Genomic DNA, 24,512 nt, shown 5'->3' on the forward strand with positions numbered 1-24,512 from the left:
TAAGCTCTATTTATTTTTTTTTATGTTATAATTTTATTTTATTATTATTATTATTATTATTTGCAGACACGTATGCAAGTGTGAATGAAGTCTGTTTAGTGTTGGCACCATAAAGTTTCCTTGTAGTGATCTCCATCTTTCCCTGTAAAATAATACACACTCACTCTAGCCTACTTCAACTTGAGAACTAACTACTTTCTGGCTCCATCTGAGAACCAGTTTTTCCCCGTTTGTATATTTGGTAAAAATGCAAAGGACAGTTCAAACTTTGCAAACCAGAACGGAACCGGTTCTCTGTGGGTGGAAAAGGGGGCTTATGAGTGTCACGACTCTCCCTCCCTCTTCGCTTTGTGTGTTTTCTCCGCCCTCTCCATCCAATATCCCAGGTTATAAAGCAGCCCGCAGCCGCCTGCCAGCGGGATTTGCTCGGCCAGGCCGCCCCGGAATGGACGCAACATGGCGGAGGAGCAGCGGCGGTGTCCCGGCTCTGTTTGCCCGCAGTAAAGCCGCTTGTTGATACCCCACGTTTTGAGGACAGGTGTTGAAGGGATATTTCGCGTCTTCACTGCCGGTGGGAAACATAGTTGCGGGGTAAAAAAAATGCAAGTGGGGATTTCGAGATGAGCCGACACGCAACAGGTAGGCTGGAAACATCAGAAACAAGTGCAGCTGCTGCGAGTGTGTTGCCTTTACGCGTTTACGCAGCGCTAACCACCGTGCCTATCTGTAAATATAGCCGATAAACCAATGTAACCTCCTATGGTGTGTGTGTGTATGTGTGAGAGAGAGTGTGTGTTCTCATCAGTTTGTAGCCTCCTGCTCATCCGCCAGGCTTAATGGGCGGCGAGGAATTTGTTGGATTGGTTTCCACTGGACATGTCGGCGGGGAGGAAAAATTCTTCTCGGGCATGTTTTCAATAAAAATAATCATTTCCCCACCAAAAACCCTTGCAGACATCCAGGAGTGCGTCCGCGCCCTGCCTCTGCCTGCGGATCATGTGCTCAGCTCTGGAGCAGTGTTATTCCCTGGTAGCTATAATCCACCACCACCATCCTCACTTTCCCAAACATCCTCACATGCACTTAAGCGTAGAAATTTGTTTTTAATCAATGGCAAGCTTTGTAAAGTATTTTTTAATCTGTTTCCAAACTTATTAAAGCTTGATGTTTTGGTCATTATTGCATTTTTTTCTGGAAAGAGAAATTTAGGATGAAGTAAATTTTTATTGAATTGACTAATTTGTTACTGACTAGACTGAAAAAAATCCTCTTCTAAAGATGCTAAATGTGAATATAAGATGCTCTGGCATGCCAAACGTGTCATTTTTTTGCATCAAAGATTGCAAATATGAGATGACTTATGTGTTTCCTGGCTTTACAGGTGCTTTCGATCAACACGGCTGCCCTCTGATCGTGTTCCCGGTGGACGGGCAGGCCAAGCTCTCCTCTGATGTCAGCAAAGCAGAAGTGGTGGACTTTGTAAACTACTTTCTGTGTCTACACAAGTACGTGGAGTCAAAGGAGCTTATTGTCAGCACAGCGAGGCGAGAGAAAGAATGTGAAAAGCTTACATAATAATGTATAAACACAAAGATGTATTCATCGGCCAATAAGTCTCTCTCTTTCTCGCTTTCCCTAAAAAAAAAAACAACAGTAAAAAGCAGGAGAAGGACAGCTTGGTTTCAGTGGTGGCTGACTTGAGGAACGCCTCGCTCACCGCCTCAAGGTTCATCGCTGAGACTCTTCTCCTCCTTGAGGTACCATGTCATTTTCCTGCTGTGTGCACTGGCCTGTGGCAGGTTTCCATGATTGTTGTGGAACTGAATATCCACCCGGCGGCCTGATTTCAAAAGCTGTGGGACTAAAAACGAAAGGAGAGTGCTTTCTTGAGCCTCCTGTCTCCAAAGCTTATTGTGGATGCTGGATACAAATCTAAAAATACATCATTCATACATCAATGTTTGTCAAATTTAACCGAGCAGGGTCCAAGAGAGTGTGTAGCTTGGGGGCCTGGTGGTGGCGCTGTGGTGGGACAATGAGGTTTATATTCAAACGGCCAGATCCCAGTGTCAAAATAAACAATTTCCTCCTAATTTAATTCAGAACAGGCCAGTGGGATGACAATATCAACAATATCAAATCAACAAACTGCATCTTCATCTTTAACAGACCTTGAATGATGAATTTGTGCTACTTTGTCCCCCAGAGTTTGTAGTATTTTGGGATCAAACTCTTCATGTAGCCGGTTGCGACTTGAGGAAACAAACTGAAAGTTGCTGAGAGGCTGAGGTCGGGTCTGGTTTGGCTACCAAAAGATTCTCAGAGATCCAAAAATGCATTTAATAACTTTTAGCACTGAAAAAAGTCAACTCATAATGTGCACAAAACTAGAATCAAAGTGATCACCGTGATCAAAAGTAGGCTAAAACACGGTGACCCTCTCACACGGGTGAACACGTGCTTAATATCATCTGCGTGTCACCGTCCACGTCCATGTGACCCAAATCTCACCATAATCAGAGATCACCCAATAATAAATCAGAAACCCTAATAAATAACAATTCCAAAGTGTAATCCATCACAAACCTTATTAGTGCTACTGCAAAATTCACTTCTTCATGGCTCCTACATGGTCTGCTGCGTGTTCTGCCCAACAGGATTCATATTTTTACCTATAAATATCTTAAGCTGAACTATCTTAAAATGCATCGTCTGTGCACGGCACATGGTTGGTTCATGGTCAGCTGCTCCGTGATCGCTGTGCACCTAAAGGGGCAGAGCAGCAGGAGATCCCCGCTCCATCTCAGACGTGCACAGAGTTCCCAGCTCCTCGCTTGTTTTCCACTTTTGAATTCCACGGGCACATTCAAGCCGCTGAAAAGAATCTCAGCTGTTTTCCAGAAATAACTCCGTGGGCCAGAGCAAATGAATGTGATTACCTAATTTTCACATAAAATGTACTCGAAATGTCGGATGGTGTGTTTTGCAACCTCAAGTTCACATCTGGGAAAAGTTTTTCTCTATGTGGCGACTTCTGTCCGCCGTGAATTGAAATGAATGTTGGACAGGTTTTGCTTTTCTTCTAGTTCTTAGTTGATGTTGCCAGGCATTTGGGGGATTTCTGATTCTGGCTAAGGAGCTACTGCAAGCTTACTTAAAAATCGAGGAAGTGACCTGGAAAAAGAAGCTTTCGAATGAGACAGTCCTGCAACCTTAAAAATTTCTCTGTCCAACTAGAAATGCCACCTAAATAGGAAGCTAGGAAGCTCTCTTATATTTAAGACAATCCTTATCTTGTGAGTAGTGCGCATGATGATATCAGCGCATCATAGGTATCGGCTGATATCGGCTCTAAAATGAAATATCTATCAGTCTGAAATGAGAAAATTATCTAAAAATAATCAATATGGCAGGATTTGCACAAACTAAGCTGATGTAGTTTTCTTATTTTGCCCAGTGAATGTGTATATTGTGAAAAGCTTTGTATTTTGTCTGCATCTGCCAGTGGGCCTTCACAATAAGAGCAGGCATAATAATAATGTTAATTCCACTACAGGAGAGACTTGATGTTCTCTCCAGTTAGATGGAAAAAATACGTGCATACATCTGTATCAGCAGCTGGCCAAAAAATTGGAAAATAGTGACAGAAAATCCAATATCGAGCATCTCTAGATGTCCAGTTCTCTCTGGACGAAGTGCTGATTCGTATTTTTTGTTTCACTCTTTGGGTGGAGAAGTGAACACACCAGAAACTGTGAATCTGTCGGGTCTCAGCTGTTCTCAGCAGCTGTCCCGCTTTGGAATTTAGGTTTACTGCATTGGGTGAATTTTTTGCATTACAGCTCTTTCTGCGGCGGATCATTTTTCAAGATATGCTGACTTGAACCAGAGCTGACGGTCCTGTGCACACAGCATGACTCTGGTGACGTGATCAGATTGTGATTTTCCCTCCTGGCGGGCAGCATAGCTCTCTTTTAAAAAAAAAAAAAAAAAAAAAAATCAGTTTAAAGAGCTCTTATTTGTGTTCATCTTCAGTGTATAATCCCAAGTGCGTCACTTCCTTGGTCGGGTCATAGTGGAATTCCTCTTGTGGGGAGGGAGGGACGGGGTTGGGGGGATGAAATACCAGAGCTGTCAAAGGCAGTGGTCACATGCCCCGTCGGTCACACACTTAACTGTTATTGAATAGAAAAGCTTCAGCGCAATTGCATTAAGTGATAAATTATCCGAGTGGTTTTGATTTTTGGCGCTCGGATTAATTCTTTGCTTCTCAGAAGAGAGCTTTTATAGTTTCTGTGGTTGAGTTGTTGGCTGATCTCAGCAAGCATGCAGACTACAGACGTGTTTATACATTTCTATTTTGTAATTGGAAACTGCTGTGGTGGGGGACGAGCTCAACTCCCCAAAAATTCCATCCCGTCTCATCGAGGCTGTTTTGGTAGCATTTTGATTAAAAATGTCATGGATGAACGTTTAATTTAACGGACACATTCCGCTGATTTTTCTGTCCCTCTGGTCTCTGCAGCTGCATAAGAGGACGGTCCACACCGTGTACATGATCCAACCCAAAAAGAAAGATGTGGTCAAACTGCTGCTGAAACTCCTGGCCCCGTCAAAGACCTGCACTGCTTCTTTCAAGGTGAATGGAAGAAAAACATACGTTGATTTATGTCCTTGTTGAGATTTAACTTCTAGTAAACGAACACTCGTCTCTTGATCTCTTGATGTGCAGAAAGTTCTTCTGAAAGAAGTGTCGGAGCTCTCGAGCCACATCGACCGCAGCCAGCTGACGGCATCTCTGGGCGGCTACCTGATCTACTGTCATCAGAGCTGGGTCGCCTTCATTAAGGTGCTGTTTTGATCTGACACATATGCATAAAATATGCGATGGCGTATTGAGCCACTGTAGGAAGGAGAAAAAAAATATGGAACTGGGGACGGGTGATATTCTGAGAATAAAACTCAGAATTTCTGTGATTAAAGTTGTAAATTTACATGAAAAAATGAAATTCTGAGATTATAAATTCACAAATGTATGAGTAAAAATACTTTTTCTCAAATTTGAGTTTTTTTTTCCTCAAAATTTACCACTTTAATCTCAGAATATATGCATTTTTAGTCTCAGAATTTGAGTTTTTCCTTGCAAATTTGTAACTTTTTTTTTCTCATAAATTTGAGTTGTTTTTTTTTTCTCGTAAATGTACCACTTTCTTATTCCTCCCTGCACTGGCCCTAGTATGCTGTCATATAAAATATGCATCTTGCATCCACATAAACAAGTCTACAAACCTTGAAAGTTGTGTATAGCCAGGGAACTAAAGCATTATCCAATGTAAACACCTTTTTTGGAGAAACAGGCGGGTGTGCCACATTAACAGCAAGGACAAACAATGAAAAGCTTAAAAAAACATTGTCCTCACTTTATTTGCCAATGGGATCTGTTTTAATTTGTTTGAGAATTACTTTCTTGTTCCTCTTTTGTTGACCTTTTATATTTGTGTTGTGTATGTGCTTTGGCAGTAAGTGCGTTTGCGTTTCAGGCCAATAAATCCCACTTGAATTGAATGTAATTGAAGAACAGTGTGGGCTGCAGAGAGATTCAGAGGGTAACTTATGAAGGGTCTTATGATCAGGCGTAACTCAAATAGAAGGTTTAGCACAAAGTAGCATTGTCCTGCTGTACTCGGCAGTAGTGGCACACACACACACACAAAAAACGCACACAACTCGTCTCTGACTCTCTACACAAACATGTTTGTCTCATCTCTGACCTCCGACACTGAGGGTACAACTGGCCAAAAATATTTATTTCCAGCCCAACGTTGTCATCGGGGATTGTGATTTGAGAGGTTGTAGCTGCACAGTCGGCGAGGAGATGTTTTCATTTGCGGATCCATTCATGAGCTCCGTCCAAGCGGCTTGCGTCTATTGTTAGTTACCTTGGAGAAGCTTGCGTGAATGCCTCGCGTAATCAGCTGACCTGATTAGCAAGTGAAAGGGGCCCCCTCTCTCTTTTCCTCTCCCTCTCTCTCTCTGTTAGATTATATTCAATCATGTTCAACTAGGGCATTCGGCCATGTTGACAGTGTTCATTAACCCCGGCGGTGCTCTGAATGTCTGCAGCGTTGGCAACACAGTCTCTCATGGAGCTGAAGGCACTGAGCGTTCCTGTCCACTTTAAATGAATCGTCTGAATTAATCAGCAAATTCACAGTGAGGGGGTATATTCAATATATCAGAAGCATTACAATTAGACAGCGAACGCAAGAATCAAAATGGTGAAAGATGATCGAGGGACCTGTAGGTTAAGGTTCCTCGGCCAAATGAAACGTTTTTTTTTTTTTTTGACAATTAAGCTCATTCATAGCTATATTTCCAAGGTTTACAAAAGCAGGAGGGATTGCATTTTTTTAACATTTTGCAGCATCATCTATCATATGCCTTCCTGTTGCTACACATGTGATGTTTTCCACCGCGTGCACCAGTGTGTGTTGGTGGTGTTATGCAACTTCTCAGTCTCTCTGCTGCTGTTGGTGCACATCCCAGGCTGCTGAGCTGAACTTTCAGTATCGCAGAAAGATTCTCTTTGTATTATCAATAGATTTAAGTTTTTATTGTCATTTGCACGGTAAAACAGATGGTTACACCGGACAGTGAAATTCTTACTTTGCTCTTCCTCCTCTCATGCAAAAATATTTAGCAGAGCAACAAGTGAGTACAGTAAATATCAATACCAAAGATATACATGGCATAGTGTGACAGCGCCATGAATATATTGCACAAACTGCTACATTGAAACTCACATGTGCATATATTAAATGAAGAGGAGATAAATCATTGATGTCTTTGGTGATTTTAACTAAAGTGCCTGTGGTTTCTCTGCTCCCCTCTGCAGGAGATCGATGTGTTTGTGCAGGAGTTCCTCTCTGTGGTCCAGCGGCTGCCCGCCTGCATCTCCACCCTGCAGGCTCTGTCCAGGCAGCCGCTGCCCGCCTCGTTCACCGAGCTGCGCGACTTCTGCTCCACCAACGAAGCCAGGTTCCTGCAGCTGAGGAGGTCAGGCTCTCCCAGTTTGAAATATTGCAACTGCGTTTACATAATTTGGCTTCAGTTCTGCCTTTAGGCTGAGTGCCAAATTTAGATATGGCACCGACCGAATTGCTTCAGTACTATAGATTATTGAAAAATGCCATGGTATCGAACATTCGGTAGCAAATTTAGATAGATAGATAGATAGATATACTTTATTGATCCCAACCAGGGAAATTCTGGTGTTCCAGCAGCAACAGTAGAAACATACAATAAAGTTTCAATACCCAAGGGGTAAATCTCATCAGCATCAGTGAGCCAGTAAACAGCCAATCACCATCATTATTAGGTCTTGGTACAAGCATGCTGCATAACATAACATGAGCTATAGGCATACATGAACAACACAGTTAGATCCATAGATGTTATAAAAGTGATAAAATTGGTATCATAAAAGTACATTTCTGAGCGATACCCAGCCCTGTTCTGCCAAAAATGCCAGTCTTGATTATTTCACCAGATATTTTTAGCCTCATTATTGGGACTTATAATTGTAATCACAGCATCTCAGTGAAATAATCAAGATGAATTTTGCCTCCCAATTCTTGTGCTTTATAATTATGGATTATTTTACAATGCTTTATGACACTATAAATCTGTTTATTTATCACTCTTTGCACTCTTAGTTGCTTTACTGCGCTTTTTGCAGTTTACTTTTGCATCGGTATCTTGATCGTTCCAACTAGAGCACACATACTAAATGAAGTGTTTCTGCATTGTTAGTATGCCCAAATCTGTATTATGTTGCAACTAAAATTGCAGTACAAGCATTTTGCAGCTCTTACATTGATTTAACCTTTTAGCCTTTAGCCTTCACCTGAGAGTTTAAAGATTACTCGGACATACAGTTCCCACCACACACAAATGCAATAACCAGCAGTTTCTACAGGGCATGTCCTACTTTTTTTTTTTTTTGTATTTGTGAAAGCATTTCCGCTGTTTTCTCAACACAAGATGAGTCTCCCCTTTAGCAAGACAGGATTTTACTTTCAGGTAGAGCAGCATTCTTCCAGTGGGTATTAAATGGCTTCCTGTGACTCTGAGCCAGGGCTTTACATACAGAAGCTCAACCTAAATAACAAAACAGGGAGGCAATGAAATCCATCGCTCTGGATTGGTAAATGTCTCCGGGTTTGCATGTTGTACTCGGAAACCTTATCCTTGAAGTCTTGTGGTTTTCATGTTTTTGTGTGTGAAGATGTGCGGTAAGCATGTGAATTCGTGACCTTCGAGTGTTAACTGGTGCTCGGGGCTTGAAGCCTTTCCTGTAGTCAGTTTGGCTTACTCAGCATACTTTGTATTTCTTCAGTGTAATGATAATAAATGCCTTTTTTGAATGTTATTCCACTAGCTTATCCTATTTTAAAGGAGGATGGCTTTTCCCCCCTCTTTACTGAGACAGTAGAAATGGTGAGACAGATGCAAATGGGGAGATTCAGGTGGGCTTTGTTCCCTTGCCAGTTGGAATACTGTACATTTTTTCCAGAAGCGGTTACAGACCTTGAAGGAAAAAAAATATATCCACCCTTGGCTGCTCTTTACACTGTTGTGGATCTAATTTTCTATGCATCCCAGAAGTTATTTTGCAATTTACCTTTTGGAGTACCCACTTTCTCTCAGCCTACCACAGTTGGTGATTTTCTTTTGCCAGAATATCTTTTGACAACCGAAGAATGGACGTGAATGTGATAATATCTTATTGTGGCATTGCATTGTGATTTATTGAAGCCTCTATTGGTGTAGAGCTTCAGTCAGGCCAGACATTTTGCACCCGCCTGCAGCGGAGAACATTTCGTCCGAGCCCAAACCAGAACAAAATGCTGAACCCGACCCAAAGCCTGATTAAAATTGCCCAACCCGGACATAAACCACAAGCCAGAGCCCCAGTACCTGACATTTATGTTGCAGAAATTCCTTGAGGCTGCTCATTAACTGCAGTCATGATCACCTAGCACCCGCTGCCTTCAGGTTAAAAGCATGGATTTAAATCATGAGGCTTTATCAGGAAAATCCATCCAAAAATGACAAAATGGTGCCACCTTCATGAGGCCATAATATGAGAGGGATGGTCGAGCGAGGTACACGGTGGGTGGAGAAGTACCCAAAACGCTCTGTGGTTCCTGTGAGTCAAAACTTTTTTGCAAGAGGTTCCTCATGGTTCAGGCGTAAGTGTGCATAAAAAACACACACACTCATCAGGGTGGAGAAAAATCTGACCCAACCTGGCCTGTATATTTGAGATTTCTGTCCCACTCAAACTGACTGGACAGGAACAGTCACCAACTCGAGCTCTGTTGGAGAAATTTCTCTCTTCTACCATGGATTTCTTTCTAAATAGTTTCTGAAAGTTGGTGGGAAAAATTGTGGCTCTCGAGGATTAGATTAGAATCAGGATTTAGAGGGACTCTTAAAGTTTTAGGACGGATTTTATTTTTTCTTTTGAACACACACACCATCTCAATTACACACAGTATATATGCTTGTTCGTCTCCTTGTGCAGGGAGCTGGGCCTGGACGAGCTGCTGAGGCACTGCGAGCTCGTGGTGGAGAAGCTGCGTTACCCTGAGAAGGAGCCCTGCTACCAGGCCATGGCCGGCACCGCCCTCTTCACACACACCACCTTCGATATGCTGCAGAACTACAGCAGGTACTGAGGGGCAGAGTGTAAAGTATATTTTAGAAAAGGGGGTTGAACATGTATGGGTTTTTATATTCAAGCACATTTTTCTCATGTCCTCAAGAATGATCCTTTTTATGCTAAAAAAAAAATTACAAGTGCTCAAGATTCCTCTAGAATTGTGTCTTTGTCGCTGTGGCAACACATCTTAAATGGCATTTAGACCATCATGGGAAACTAAAGTGCTCTACTGAAACTCTTCAGGTACTCTGGAATACATTTCTGCCTATTAAGTGGAGAATTAATTTACTAAAAACATTATTGAACAATAAAAGGGGGGGGATTTCAAAAGAAAATGCTCATTGCAAGTGTTTGCACACTGTTTTATACTGATGTAGTTTGGGTGGAACAAACATATCTGTGATAATGTGATACATTATCGGCCCCATGTATTAGTCTAACCCTTGCTTGTGCTGCCAGGATACGGAAATGAATGCACTGTGTTGCCCAAAGTTATTTTGTTTAAAAGCATTCACTAAGTAGCTGTCAACTGATGATTGCAGTCCTGTAATTCAAGGTGGTTTTTTGTGTTGAAAGGATAACTGCAGCTGTGGAGAAAGTGGAGCTCCTGTGGCAGCAGGCCTTTTCTAAGGCCCGCATGCAGCTGCAGGTCTTCCAGCTGCGTGAAGAAGCCCTGCAGGTACGTCAGAAGGTGGTGGCTGGTGCCCAAGGTGCCAAATATGCGTTTAATTTTAATGGCACTACTTACAGTTTTGTTTAACTGGATGTTTGTAGTCTTACAATATTGCTGTGACTTAGTATTGTGATCCTCTGTGATTTCTGCTCCAAGTGGGCCCTCATGGATTCAACCTTTCTTATAGTAATTTGTCAATGATTGTGTCAGTCGTGCTGTATTTTTAAAATGCTTGGATTATTTTGTAAAGTCCTTTTACAAATATTATTTTAAGCAGTAAAGGGAAAGCTAAGTCTCTGGTGACCCAGTTTTCCTCTTGTGGACTAAGTCTTGCATTTCCTTCTTAACGGCGTCCTTACCTCCGCTTGCAGATCACAGAGCAGATTGAAACTCTCCTGAAAGAAAAGCTGCAGCCTTACAGACTTGAAATCGCCAAGGATGCTGCAAAAGCAGAAATGTCGGCATCAGAGTTTGAAGCATCCGTTTACACACCCGCCATGGTACTTTTATGTCTCTACTCCTTTTACAGAGAGATACAGTGAGTTAGTAACGATTAAACATTTAAGAAGTTGCAGGTTTATGTTTAGTTATAGTAAAAGTTTAATCGAGTGTTCAGGTGGTTCTGCAATGCCCAGAGTTTTACTGTTGAGCCAGTTATAAGTTTCACAGTTCTGATTTGATTCAATATCTAAACCCACTGACATAAACACTTTGATCCACACCCTTTCCCTTCAACATTCGAGCCAAATTTCTATAGGCCCGTACCTACATAATTAGCATAGGAGATCATTTATTAGTCATCTCATGACCTTGTTGATGAGTTTTATTGTGTTATTTTTCACACCTTGGCAGTTAATTTGTCCCAGCAAATAACCTCAGCATTGGCAAAACGTGATATCTAGTCTCTCAGCCCCCGTTCCCGCCCTCTCCCAGGCGCTGGTTCGCTGTGCTGAGGATGTGATCCACACACTCGTAGAGATTCTGCCGTTTGGTGACGGTCAGACGAGGGAGCGGTGGGTCCTGGACCTGGAGAGGCTGAAGGAGAAGCTCCACTCGGCTGTGAAGTTACCGTACCAAACCCTCAGAGCCGTTTGCAGCTACTATCATCACTACAGCAAGGCGAGTGCTGGGGTAGTGGAGGATTTTAGACCGAGAATTCTGGTCTCTTGGTGTAAAATGGTGAATACAAACTCTTTGAACCAAAGCTCAGTTCCAAAGTGAGAAATCTGCTAATTGGGTTGGGGGGAATTTATCCTTTTAACATAAATAATAATACAACAAAGAAGGAGGTCTTTAGAGCAACGTGATCAGATTAAGCTTTTTATTTAAGGTGGAACAAAAAGATTAACGTTTCGATGTCGGCTGCATCTTTAGAGCCGAAGCAGTCACCATTGAAACGTTAGTCTTTTTGTTCCACCTTTTAAATAAAAGGCTTTCTCTGATTGTGTTCTTCCAAAGACCTCTTTCTTTTGTTTGCTCTCCTGCTCCTGTGGTGCACCGATCTGTCGATTTTAAAAGAGGCTGATGCATGGAAGATTTGTTTTTGATTTTTCTTAAAATTATTACTCTCAATACAGAAACAGAATACCTTTTTAATTGTGGAACGTTGGACAAAAATGTATGTGAAATCCTTCTTTGTCCCTCCATTTGAAATACAAGGTTATTTTTGCCAAACATACACAAATCAAGTTAGTTTTCAATCATAGATATTAACTCGGGCTTTTTGTATCTGATTTTACTCTAATGGGTAAAATCTTTGATACCAAGCCTCAATTTTTAGCCCAGTATTGGCACCGATATGGCTACCAGAATCAGTGTATCCTTACTTTTCAAAGGACGAAGTTGAATTTGTGTGAATGGTTGATGAAATAGCACTTACACAGTCTGGATCTTGCACTTGTTTACCTCTTTCCAAACAGGCCGACAGATGGTACAGTCTCGTCCTGTGTGAGAACTTCCTCCAGGAGCTCCTGTCAGGCGTTCATTCAGGCAGCGTCCCCAGGCAGCGGCACAGGAGGAGCGGTGGGACAATCCCTGTGTGGAGGCAGAAACTGTCTGCCTTCCTGAAGAGAAACCCTGCTCCAGATATGGAGGAGCTGGTTCACCTGGCTCATCTCTCTAATGTCATCCCTGACAGCCGCGTTCAGCAGGCGGGCAAGCAGCTCTCCGAACGGTGAGAAAGCATAGGCGAAGGTTTGATTTCATATAACAAAATACAGTCACCAGGAGTTTTATCATCATTAGCTGTATTTAATGGCAATACACATGATAAATAAAACATTTGACTTTTTCAGACAGGGAAAATCTAGAAATGTAATATATTCTTAAAAGAAGTGATGAAATATTATGGAATTTTGTCTGCCTCAGTTTGGAAAAAAAAAAAGGTTATTGACAATTTAAAAAAAAAAAAAAAATTATTGTATTTATGCAAAGTTTACTCCCGCTTTACAGTGAAAGTAAGACATTGAATGCATGTTAACTTTTTTGTTCCAACAGAATAAAACAGTAGTGAACATAAATCAGAACTCCAAATCTGAAGTGGTTCAAGTTTTGGTCAAGCAAAAAACATGTTATGTTTTTATACAGATCTGTCAAATTCAACAGGTTTTCATGGAAAAATTTGACAGAGTAGTAACCCTTTTTCCCTGTTTATTATTCCAGACACTCTAGACTAGACCTTTCTGACTGGTAGTTTTCTACAAAGATGTTGAAGGTCCTTCCTGTCAAAACATTTGTTTAGTTAGTTCAGACACATGTTAGAATAAATGCACCATAGCCACCATGTTGGTGACACCAACTTTTAACACAGAAACTGATCAAATGGGTCTAGTAGGAACCATATTGCCCAGATACACACAGATTTTTTTTAATTTTTTTTTTGATCACCCCAAATACTGCGTTATTGTTAGCTGTTTGTAATACAGTTGTATTTTCCTACCAGGTGTATGACCCTCAGGAAACTTTTGAGCTGTCCTGGGGTGGTGGCAGTCGGTGACCTCCAGTTGGCTTTGCAGTGGCAGTACGACTTGTTTAGGAGTTTACATGAAAACCAGCCCCATGCTGACCAGGGCACAAGCAGACCAACTGAGAACGCCCAGGACAGCCTTGATGGGTGCCATCCTTCCACAAACTCTCACGCCAGATCAGAGCACCGCCTAAAGGATGATATACACTGTCGTAATTCTGTTTCTGAAATCACCAAATGGGAGACTGGAAAGGAAGTGACCCACCAACAAGCGGTTCTTGGAGCTTCCCCCTCCATTGCAGTTTGTGGGACGGTGTTAGCTGAGGGCAAGCCCTCGTCTCTCAGCTCATTTGACTCGGGCTTCGATGGAGCGGGGGGCAGCCCCCTGGACGCTGGGGGGGCAAGAGACGGATGGGAAGGTTTGCCCAGATTAACAGGAACCAGGGAGTCAGTCACACCTGCCACCAGGCAGCCTCAGATTCAAGAAGAAAACCTTTCCTGTGTTTCCACTTCTGAAGATCACAGAGACGAGTTTGACTTTGGCTCTGTGGGAAACTCCTCCAGGGCCAGCATCCACGTAATCCCCAGAGTTTCTGTGGATTCCCTCAACTTTGAGATCAAGGTAAAGCGGTCAGCTACGCTTCCCAGTAATCCTTGGCTTAGCCTGCCTGTGGATGACCTGGAAAACTCATACATTGTTACCATTACACAGAACTCGCCAGCACAGTTGAAAGACCCAAAACGCTCTGGTTCATCAGACATCTACCCTAATGCTGACCAGTCCAGCAGATCCCGAGACCAGCCAACACAGACGGAGACATCAGCCAGCGTGCAGTCCAAAGGGCCACGGACAAGAGATTGGATATTACACTCCCAAAACAGTTTTGAGGATCCAGAATTGAGCCCCATAGGTCACGTCCTGTCGAGCACCATAACCGATGAAAGAGAGAAGTCCAGCTTTGCTACAGAGGGGATTCCCACTCTCCTATGGGACTCGTATGACCTCCATGATCAACATCAAGATGCTTGTGATGGGTAATAACACCATCTGCCTTATGGCTGGGTTTAAATTCAATTTGGTTTTAAATTCAATTTATTTAAACTGCATCAAAAATTCATGAGTCATAGCCCAAGAAGACAGACACTAAAGTTTTCTTTGTTGGCTAGCAGAGTAGATAAAACAGTATACCAGTTTACTGCTTAGGTTTAATGACACAGTTTAATTACCGTACATTGCAGACATTGAGGGGAAAATAAAGAGGGCAAGCAGAGATCAAAGTAATTACAGGCATAAAGCATGCGAAAAATGAGTATCATGCATAACTCATAATGCTACAAAATATGCAGCAACATCAGTCACGTCAAATAAATGAATTCTGCAAGCGTACTTGACAGTGGACAGTGATTGAAAATGTAAGGACTGAAGAATTGGATTAAAAAAATAATCTAAGAATGAATTTTGTTCCTTTTTTTTCTAGCACAAGTAATTTGATGGATGTCTCCCTGAAGGATTGGGATCTAAAGGAGCAGGAGGGTCTGAGGCAGGTGGAGGAGATGCTGGACAGAGCTGATGTCATATTAGAGGTGAGATATCAGCTATTTCAACTGGAGAAACGAGTTCTATTGGTAAATTCAACATGTGGCAAGAAACGTGGCTTTTTTAAATTGAGTCTTTTGTTTTTAATTAATCAGACACAATACACATTTATGCATCTGTGTTTCTACCCCTCTCATAAAATAGCACATGATTTTGTGTAGCTACAACCTACATTCATTGTCAATTTTTAAAGATTTTACTTATTGCCAAAGCTTTACCAGGCAGCAGTTTTGATATTCTGAAACTGCCTCTGTATCTAGTTCCAGACTTTAATCCCTTTGTTTTAGTGTAGCTGCCACAACAGTCACCCAGTTCCCTACATGCAATCAATTGTCCTTTTTGTAGTTATTTATAAAGTGTTTTATTAATTTGATTTGTTTATGCCACAGGAAGAAGAGAACGTTCTGGCTCAGGAGGCCATGTTGGATGTCCTCCTGAGGTCAGAAGGCAGAGAGAATCAGTGGGCATTGTGGGACAGTGAGGACCAGCTTAGTGCGGTACGTTTGCCGTTATGATGCTAGATCACATTTGGAATATAAACCAGCAGGGGGTCTAACAGGGCAGGAGACCCTGTTACAGCAGATGTTTTCAGTGGCAAATGACAAACAACATGAAAATGCAAATGCCATGGACTGTTACTTCAGTTATAAAATACCTTTCCCCACTAACTCGCAATTATGTTGACATTGCATTTTCCACTTGCAATAACTGAACCACCCAGTTTTAGTTTTGAATAGTTTGACTTTGCCAGCTACTTTGGTAAGAAACAAAGAACCATTCAGGAGTCAAATGGCATAATTTCAAAAATAGTGGAAGTGGTTGAGCTTTGTTCAATGACCAGTATGCGGAAGAAAAAAAAGAACTCTTGCCATTGTTAAACTCTTAATTTATGTTTTGTTTTGTTCTTTTAAAGATGTCTCCCAGTGAACTGGCTGAAGCTGGTGTACTTGGTCTTGAAGACTGTCTCATCCCTGCAGAATCAGAGAAGCTCATTGAACTGAAAACACCAGGTTCTCCAAGTGAAACGAAGGTCTCCGATGATAACGGGGACTATAGTGAAGGCGTAACTACGGCAAGTTCAGCGGTACCCTGCAGCAGGCCGGATCTGCTGACCGAGCTGAGGCAAGTTAACATCCTTGACGAGCTAATCATGGAGGAGAACCTGAAGATCCATGAGCTCAGACGCTGTGAGGAAAACCCAAACAAGGAACCCCCAGGGAACAGCTCTTCTGAGGCGATCGGGCCCTCAAGTACAAGCAAGGAGAGGCAGGTTTTCCGGCTACAACTGGAAAAGGAGAAAAGGGAGGTAGAGAGGATGGAGAAGAGTCTCAAGAAAGAGCTGGGCCGAGAGCGTAAAATCAAGAAGCACGGGAGCACAACCAGGAAAGTTGTAAAATGTTCTATAATGGAGAAGGCGACGAATGAGACTATGGGGGACAGGGCGCTCTGTGACAAGCTTTTATCAGGAAGTCGGAGCAGAAGTCAGAGCTCACAGCACTTGACATCAACTATCTTGGATCAATTTTTGACTCAGGATACATGTAAAACCAAAAACGCTTACATAGAATTAGGTCTAGACACTGCCAAAGACACAATACCACCGGATTTGGGTCCACCTGTAGATTCCCTTTGTCAAGATGATACAGACGCAAAGTGTAATCTGAAGGATCTTAATGGTTCTGGTGTTAAACCCACTGTAACTCCACAAAATAGCACTTCTGAGCCGAAGGACTTTTCTGAAGAGGTGGGAATACAGCCTCAGGAATTCGTGCCTGAGAAGGAATTGGATGGACAATCTGGGAAAGATGATACAACTTGCAAACCGGAAGCTTCCTTGACGCCTGAAATGAGGCCTGATGATGGAGCATTCGACCCAGGTGGTAAATCACTCTTCCCTCCTGTGCCTAAACCAAGGACGGTATCACTTCCTGTGAGCGACAACCTTGCACAACATGAAACTCTTCATTCTACAGAGTCGGTCAATACAGGCGTGCCTTCAGTCTCTCAGGATCCGGATCTTGTGCAACTTGATCCACCAGATGCTCCACCAAAACCCAGAGAGCGAAAAAACAAGACTCCAGCTGACAGTCTCAGTCTAGATGTCAAGGAACACAGCACCAATAACAACAATAATAACCATCACCTAGATGAGAAGTGCACAGTGTTGTCCAATAGCCATATTGACTCCTTCGAAATATCTACAGAAAGCAAAGAGAGCCCGACCTTGGTGCTAGTGTCTGCTGGTCCTCCACAGACGGTCCTTCAGGAACCAATCCTGACGTCCGATCCTGCAGACGAGTCTCCAAATCCACAGTCACCATCCCAAGTGCCTCCTGAGCTGCCTGTATGCGACCCAGGTGGGGGATATGAGCTCGGTGAAGAAACATCCTATAGCCTTCAGATCTCTGAAGCCACAAGGATCTCCGCCTCCATGTTGCCTGTGAACCAGGTCCAGCTCACCATCAGCAGCACTGTAATGCTCTGACTTTTTCACATTCTTTTTTTCCAGAATTTTTGGAACCACTTTAATATGTCTTATGTTGGTTGCATAGATTTTAATATCTGGAAATAATGCTACAGTAACTGAAAATGAGAACTGTTTGGACCAGGTACATAATTAACCACTCAGAGCCATATAGACCCAAACATTAAATTACAAGCTTTTTCCACATTTGTTAGTTGAGTCTAAACAGTCCTCACTCGAAGAGTCCCTTGTCAGTTTTGATTATGCCTACTTTTATAAATTTTATAAATTAAATGGTCAAATGTATTAAATCTTCAGTAATGAAAGGAAAATGTAGACAAAGAGGTGATCATTTTTGACCAGTTTGTGTAAGCTTGGTAGTAATATGGGGGGGGGGGGGGGGGGGGGGGGGGAGAATGTGAGAATTAAATATGGGGTACATAACAAATTTTACAGGAATACCCTTTAATGTGGAAAGATTAAATGTTTTCATTGCAAAGGTATTACAATTTTAAAAACGCAGGCTCTCACCTATTTGGTCCAAGGACAAAAAAGCCCTTAGATTTAACCCTTAGGTGTGCAAGTATTTTTGTGATTAGTGCATAAAAGCATGTTCACCAGTATTGTTTTTATTTGGTGGAATTAATTCTCTTTCACTTTTAATATCAGATAACAGACTTTAAGACGCCCATAGTGTTGGACACTGGCTCTGGTTTGATGAAAGCCGGGTTTGCAGATCAAGACCTCCCAACGATTATATTCCCAACAATAATCGGGCAGCCCAAATATGAGGTAATGGCTTCGCTTGTTCAGTATGCGGTCTCTCTAGAAAAACAGTCAGATAGTAACATTACTTCACGTGCGGCATGCCTCTCTGATCAGCAGTTTTGTCTCGGCAGGAAATCATGAATGGTGACCTCGAAAGGGAGACCTACATTGGACATGACGCCCAGCACATGAGAGGGGTCCTGACTCTGAAGCATCCCATAAAGAACGGGATAGTCCGCAACTGGGATGAAATGGAGAAAGTAAGCAGAAATGCAAAGGATGGTACATTAGATGTGCTTTTGCAGTTAAAACTAGGGTGAGCGCCTGCAGGGACCTAGGCTAGATGGAAGTCTTTATTTATTTAGGTAGCAGCACCTCCTCCACCTTTTCTGTTTTGCATTCATACATTCTTCTGTTGTCACTGAAACGCTCCGCTGGAACAATTTGGGTTTAAGTGCCTCGCTAATAGATGCCTGTTAGCAGTTGTCACTCGTCAAAAGGCAGTGTTACTGGCAACGTTCCCACAAACACAAGCCTACTGTTTGAGCCTTCAGAGCTAATGACAGTGTCCTGGTTTCAGATTTGGCATCACACATTCCAGCAGCTGTGTGTGGATCCAGAGGATCACCCCGTCATGCTGACCGAGGCAGCCATGAACCCGCTGGAAAACCGGCAGCGGATGGTGGAGGTCATGTTTGAGTGCTTCAATGTCCCCTTCACGTATGTGGCCATGCAGGCGGTGCTGGCACTGTACGCAGCAGGTAGATCCACAGGTAACGTGGTCACTTTATTGTTTTCATGCATTACAGTTAAAGTCTATCAACCTCTGAAGCAAACTTTGCACATGTGAAGATTTTAAAAAAGATGAATGAATACTTCTATCATAAACCCTTTGTTAAAATTTGTTATTGGATTATAGGGAAGTGGCACTTAAGGGCTTGGAAGTCAGTATGTAATTTTTCTCATGTACTGACTGCTCTGTGAAAACCAAATTTTCCTTCACTTTTTTTTTTTTTTTTTTTTTTTTTTTTTTTTTAATTTAATTGCAGGGGTGGTTTTTGACTCTGGGGATGGAGTGAGCCACAGTGTGCCTGTCTTTGAGGGCTACTGCCTACCTCATGCTGTGCAGCGCTTTCCTCTGGCTGGTGTAGATGTTACTATGGAGCTTAAAAAGGTATGTATTTCTTGTTTTATTTATTTAGTTTTTAGACATCCCTTGTTTGTAGGTAATGATGAACTTATTATATAGATGGACAAAGCTTCTATCAGTAGCATCTGAATGTAGATGGCAAGCATGTTTTGTGTTGTAACTGCATTAGTTTAATGGATGGGAGTGTCTCAGTTACGCAGTGAATCCTTTATGTCCTGTATCTGTTGCTGTGTTCATGGGCCTCTTAATGTGCAAGCTGAATTGGCTTGGGTTGAGTATTTTATTCCATAGATGCACTTATCTGGGCATTTGTTATGTTTTTTGTGTTTCAAAGCTCCTGCAGGAGCAGGGCGTCTCTCTGCGCACCACTGCAGAGATGGAGATTGTCAGGGAGATAAAGGAGAAGTGCTGCTGCGTGGCTCTGAACTATGAAGCGGAGCTGAAGCACGGGGGGCCGTCCAGTGCAGAGATGCATTACACCATGCCAGACGGCCAGATTATCTGCCTCAGCACGGAGAGGTTCAGGTAACTGTCTGACCATCATCCTGCTTCACGTTAACACTTAAGCAAATGAGTCGGGGTCGCCAAGGGCTCTATTACCACTTGAAACTGCAGAACATCAGTTTTACTTTTTGTTTTGTTATAAATGTGGCTGTCAGGATGAAGTTTCTGGGGGATATTGCCCAGTGGCCTAAAAGCTCAAAAAGGGTCAATTGTCTTAATGTGAAGGTCTTGTTGCTAAATATTTTTCAACATAGTGCGATCTCATCTCATAAGTGACCAGCAAACCAGCCTCCAAAAAACATGGCGTATTCATTGAACATTAGCCACCAGCTGGTGTATCTTGGCTACTGCAGGAAAGATTGTTTATTCTAGTTTGGCCAGCATCAAAAAGTTATTTGAAGGGTCTTTACTGTAATAAACTTAGTGGTGTTTTTAAAGCTGGAAAGCGGTGTAGTGATGTGGTGATCTAAGTTTGGAAAAGAGTCTATGTCAAGGCCTGTGAACAAGCCTTTGTGACAGCCAACATCTACACTGCTGCAATGTCCTTGGGCAAGACATTAAGTTGCTAGCAGCTCAAGAGACACTGCTGTGTAGCTGTTATAATAAAACAGTGAAACAGATTAAATTTATGTTTCCAGCCATCATGATCACATGGTAGCTGCCCTTCTGCCTGTACACAATTTTATTTATACGGTCCCTCCATTATTTTCAACTACATCTGAATACTGTCTTATCAAGGCAATCTTTAAATTCAGACTACAGAGCAGGCCTGATCAGCAGGTTCTCCATGCAAAGCAAATCTAACAGGCCAGCCGCTTCCTCCTAAAGCTAACTATTGCAACACACCAACTACCTCTGAAGATTACTTTATGTGATCAGTATGTAGACAGGTCTGGCAAGTTAATGTGTAAAGAAGCCCGGTCTGACAACCTAATATTTCATTATGCAGCACTGTCTCCCAGCACTGATACATTTTTAATGAAGTATAAACTTCAGGGTGCTCAGAAATGCAGGTTGCATGACTTCACATCGCCTAAAGCTACGATCTCATCCAAAGTGCTTTGGGAGTTCAGCTTCACATGCAGGGTTGATTTTAAATAATTTGAGCTTTTAGGCAGTGGCTGGGTTGTGAACTTGAGTGTTTTTTGTTTGGCAAAGGTAGTGCTGCCTCTGAGGTGGGCGCCACTGCTGCTCCCGCCATAGGAAAATGATTGCTCAACCAATGCACAGCTGTTTTGCAACTGATCATGTGTCTGCACCTTCCACAGCAGACGACTCAGACAGGTCAAATGCCTCTTACAGCTGACTTCTCAGATGAGTCACCTGCTTTCCTCTCGCTCACCCAGGGCCCCTGAGATTCTCTTTAAGCCTGAGCTGATTGGACGTGACCAGTACGGGATGCATGAGAGCGTTTTCAAGTCGATCCTCGGTTCAGACATTGACCTGCGGCGGGGCTTCCTGGGGAACATTGTTCTGTCAGGTAACAAGTTGGTTTTGGTTAAGATGTTTCATACAAATGGTAGTTTCAGCTAAGCAACTGGTCTCACTAAGAAACCACAACTTGCAAAAAACTTCTTGTAAACCATGGAAATAGTCCGTTTTGAGGAATGCATTTCAAACGGTACACTCGCATTTGTAGGTCGATAACACAGCAGCCTTTCTGCAATATTGCATTCTGTTCCAGTTAATTTAATAATCCTCAGTGAATTTCCTCTGCCAAGGTGGAAATACCCTGCTGCCCGGCCTGCCCGAGCGGCTCCAGGCTGAAATCAGAGGCATGGTGCCTGCAGACCTGGTGGACTGCGTTCGTGTCTCCAGCCCCAAAGACAGAGACTTCTCTGTGTGGAGCGGAGGAGCAGTGCTGGCCAACCTGCCGACCTTCGCCCCCGCCTGGATCAGTCAAGAAGAATACGAGGAATTTGGACCACAGATTGTCTTCAGGAAGTGCTTCTGAGCTGGACTCGGGTCTGCAGCACCGACTCCTGTGTAACGTATGGCTAATATTCTCACCCCAAGTGCAATATATAGACATATATAGACATACAGCTCTTCTTCCCAGTGCCATGGTTCTGGTCTGAGCCACTATAATCCCTTTAAGTGTTTGTCTTTGTCTTTTTTAAAGTATCGGTGGCTCTTTGAAGAGTCATTTTTATCCTCGTCAGTGCGTCGTGTGTCCACTTGTGATGTCCGAATGGAAACTCTTGACACCAGCAGATAAATATTACCCTGCTGTTGAGTTTATGCCTTGACAATTTTACTGATCAGTATCTGCCAGCATGGCCAATATGAAATGACTTTTGTGAAATCTTGGTCAGGTGATGGCATTGTCTGTAGAATCATCTGGCTGGGATTTCTTAGGTTTCCAGTCTTGGGAATGCATACCTCAGTCCCAGATCTTGACCCTTCACGCTGGATCACTGGTTTGCTGGTCATATGCCTCAAAACACAGCACAGGAATAATTTAAATGGACGTCTCTAAAGCATTCCTTACTGATTGGTGTGATAAAGGCACTAGAGCTAATAAGATGGTAATCTGGAGATGTGGAAAATGGGCTTAATCATGTTTTGTTTTGTCTGCCATCATCTCATTTCCAGAGTAACCAGTTGAGGGACATACAGAAGAAAAAGGTCGATGTACTGACCCAAATTAAATATTAGTCTAATATAAATCTATATAAATTTTTTAAACTAAATTTTGAAAAAGCAAATAATATTTTTGTTCCATGTAGACATGAAAGTTGCATTGATTGTGAAGCTTGCATCAGTACAGACAATCTCAACTCCCAGTTTCATTTAAAGAGAAAAAAAGAGAATCATTCCAAATAGACCAGTCATCTGTGGCTCGTATCACTTCAGCAGTATTTGATACTCAAGGCGACCAGCCGAGTCTGTCTCTTTCTCAGTTGTTTGCTCTCTTCAGTCAGTTTTCCTTCTCGTGCATTGATTCTCCACTAGAGCCAAGTTAGTTTGGAGGTTTGTCCACCCGTTTTGTTGTGTGTTTTTTTTTTTTTTTTTTTTTAAAAAGAAAAATTTAAAAAATGAAATGTATGTTCTTGGTGAGTCATGTGACACACAGTATTGGTCTGGAAATGCCTATCACTGTGGTTCAGTCTGTGGAAACAGGCACTGCCATTTGCAACTGCTGCATGGACAATATTTACCCGCCGAAATTTTGTTTGTCTGTTTTCTTGAGCTCAGTTTCTTTGCAGCTTTTGTTTACTTTCCTTAACTGAACCTCAGAGCATTGTGTGCGTGGATTTTTTTTTTAAATATGAATTTTTTCCTTGTTTGAATACCTGTACAGTAGTGTGTGTTGCTCAGCATTGTGAAAGGTGTTCCAGTAGTGCCAAAACCGGTGTTTTTTGCCACCTTGAAATGAGAGAATTGTGAAACTTTCATCACCCCCATGTATTTACTTGCTTATTTTTTGTGTTGGTGTTTTTTGTGTTTCTCACATTTCCTTTTGCATGAAATCCTGCTGCACCTTTTGCATGTTTTTGTTTTGTCTTTTTTTTTTTGTTAAACTGATAGTCTAAAGGCATGGGATTGTCGTGTGATCTAAACCTCAGGTCTTAAGTGGAAGTAGTCATGCAGTATGACTGTGGGAACTCTGAGCCTTTATGTAAGGGCAGACTGAAACTGCCCAGTAAAAGTCAGCCTGTTAGCTGGTTGTAATCTGAAGTGGAAACGGTCCTAACCTTGTCTGGGCCTCCTTAATGTACTGTAACAGTCTGGACTAAGTCTTGCAATGTTTCACCTAAATCATGCTATTTATGTCATGTCTGTTCTTCTTTTTATAATAAATATTTTAATCCACATGATTGTGTTGTATCCTTGCTAAAGACATCCTAGAGAGGCACAAATGTTTTTCACTCAGGCATGAAGTTATCATCACTGGCCAATTTCTAGTGGTTAAGCATGAAATTTAGTACATTTTAAGTACATAAATGGATTCACTATCATTGTGTTAAAGTATGAAAACATGGATTAAGCCAAGTTGTCAAAGGTTAAAAGTTTGCCAGTTCACAGGAGGATTTGATGTGGTGATACTTTGTCATATATTCAAATGTTAGTATTCATACAGAGGTCAAGTTCAGATGTTAACAGGATGATGTACTAACGCACAAATGGTGACTATAGAGGACCTCTGGTTATCCTTATAAATCTACAGGACCACCAGACACGGTTTCAGTCAAATCAAATACTGCTCTTCTAACATACTGATTTAATGTTTTGCATAAGTAGTTGCAACTTTTGTGCACACAGATCAGCAGTGTTTATGTTTTTAAAAAAATGGAAGGATAAGTAACTTCACAGAGTAATCCTCCTTGTTTTATTAATGCCACATTTTTGTGCGCACTCTAACTGATCTAGACTATAACTAATAATAGGCTATGTTAACCTATATGCATAACAATGATATACTTACATTTTCTATGTATACCTCTCATAATGTAGTGTTTTATAAGTTAACCATCCATTACCTGTAAATAGATGTGTACTTGTGAAAGCATTTTGTGATTGGGCAACCACACTACACAAACTTAAAGGTAAAATCACTCCGCGCTGTTCCATTGAAATCTAATGAATAATCATGACTGTTGCTTGTCAGCGGACTAGTTTTTTTCCAGTCGAACTACGAAAACAAAATCATTGAACTAACA

General features: G+C 42.1%; 1 protein-coding gene across 2 annotated transcripts; it reads left to right on the forward strand.

The window, feature by feature from the left end:
• Window positions 1-430: 430 nt before the first annotated feature.
• On the forward strand, window positions 431-23,666 carry LOC115356102 (uncharacterized). Of its 2 annotated transcripts, XM_030047115.1 has the most exons (24): window positions 431-639; window positions 955-1,029; window positions 1,382-1,505; window positions 1,655-1,757; window positions 4,526-4,639; window positions 4,733-4,849; window positions 6,896-7,056; window positions 9,590-9,736; window positions 10,304-10,406; window positions 10,772-10,900; window positions 11,334-11,519; window positions 12,320-12,573; window positions 13,342-13,987; window positions 14,078-14,400; window positions 14,844-14,949; window positions 15,352-15,459; window positions 15,876-17,435; window positions 18,096-18,218; window positions 18,326-18,454; window positions 18,775-18,967; window positions 19,244-19,368; window positions 19,679-19,869; window positions 21,195-21,328; window positions 21,570-23,666. In XM_030047115.1, exons 1-24 carry the CDS (start codon window positions 621-623, stop codon window positions 21,800-21,802), a joined length of 5,403 nt encoding a protein of 1,800 aa, XP_029902975.1. In that variant the 5' UTR covers window positions 431-620; the 3' UTR covers window positions 21,803-23,666. The 2 variants fall into 2 exon arrangements, with proteins under 2 accessions (XP_029902975.1, XP_029902974.1); XM_030047114.1 differs by having other exon boundaries at window positions 13,342-14,400.
• The last annotated feature ends 846 nt before the right edge of the window (window positions 23,667-24,512 follow it).

Source organism: Myripristis murdjan, chromosome 24 (assembly GCF_902150065.1).
Source record: "Myripristis murdjan chromosome 24, fMyrMur1.1, whole genome shotgun sequence".
Lineage (NCBI taxonomy): Eukaryota > Metazoa > Chordata > Actinopteri > Holocentriformes > Holocentridae > Myripristis > Myripristis murdjan.

What these genes read in the sequence shown, in the direction of transcription:
- LOC115356102 (XM_030047114.1), top strand. An exon ending in TGGAGCAGTGTTATTCCCTG is followed by an intron (nt 1,030 to 1,381) that starts GTAGCTATAATC and finishes CTGGCTTTACAG; the next exon opens with GTGCTTTCGATCAACACGGC. An exon ending in CCGTTTACACACCCGCCATG is followed by an intron (nt 10,901 to 11,333) that starts GTACTTTTATGT and finishes GCCCTCTCCCAG; the next exon opens with GCGCTGGTTCGCTGTGCTGA.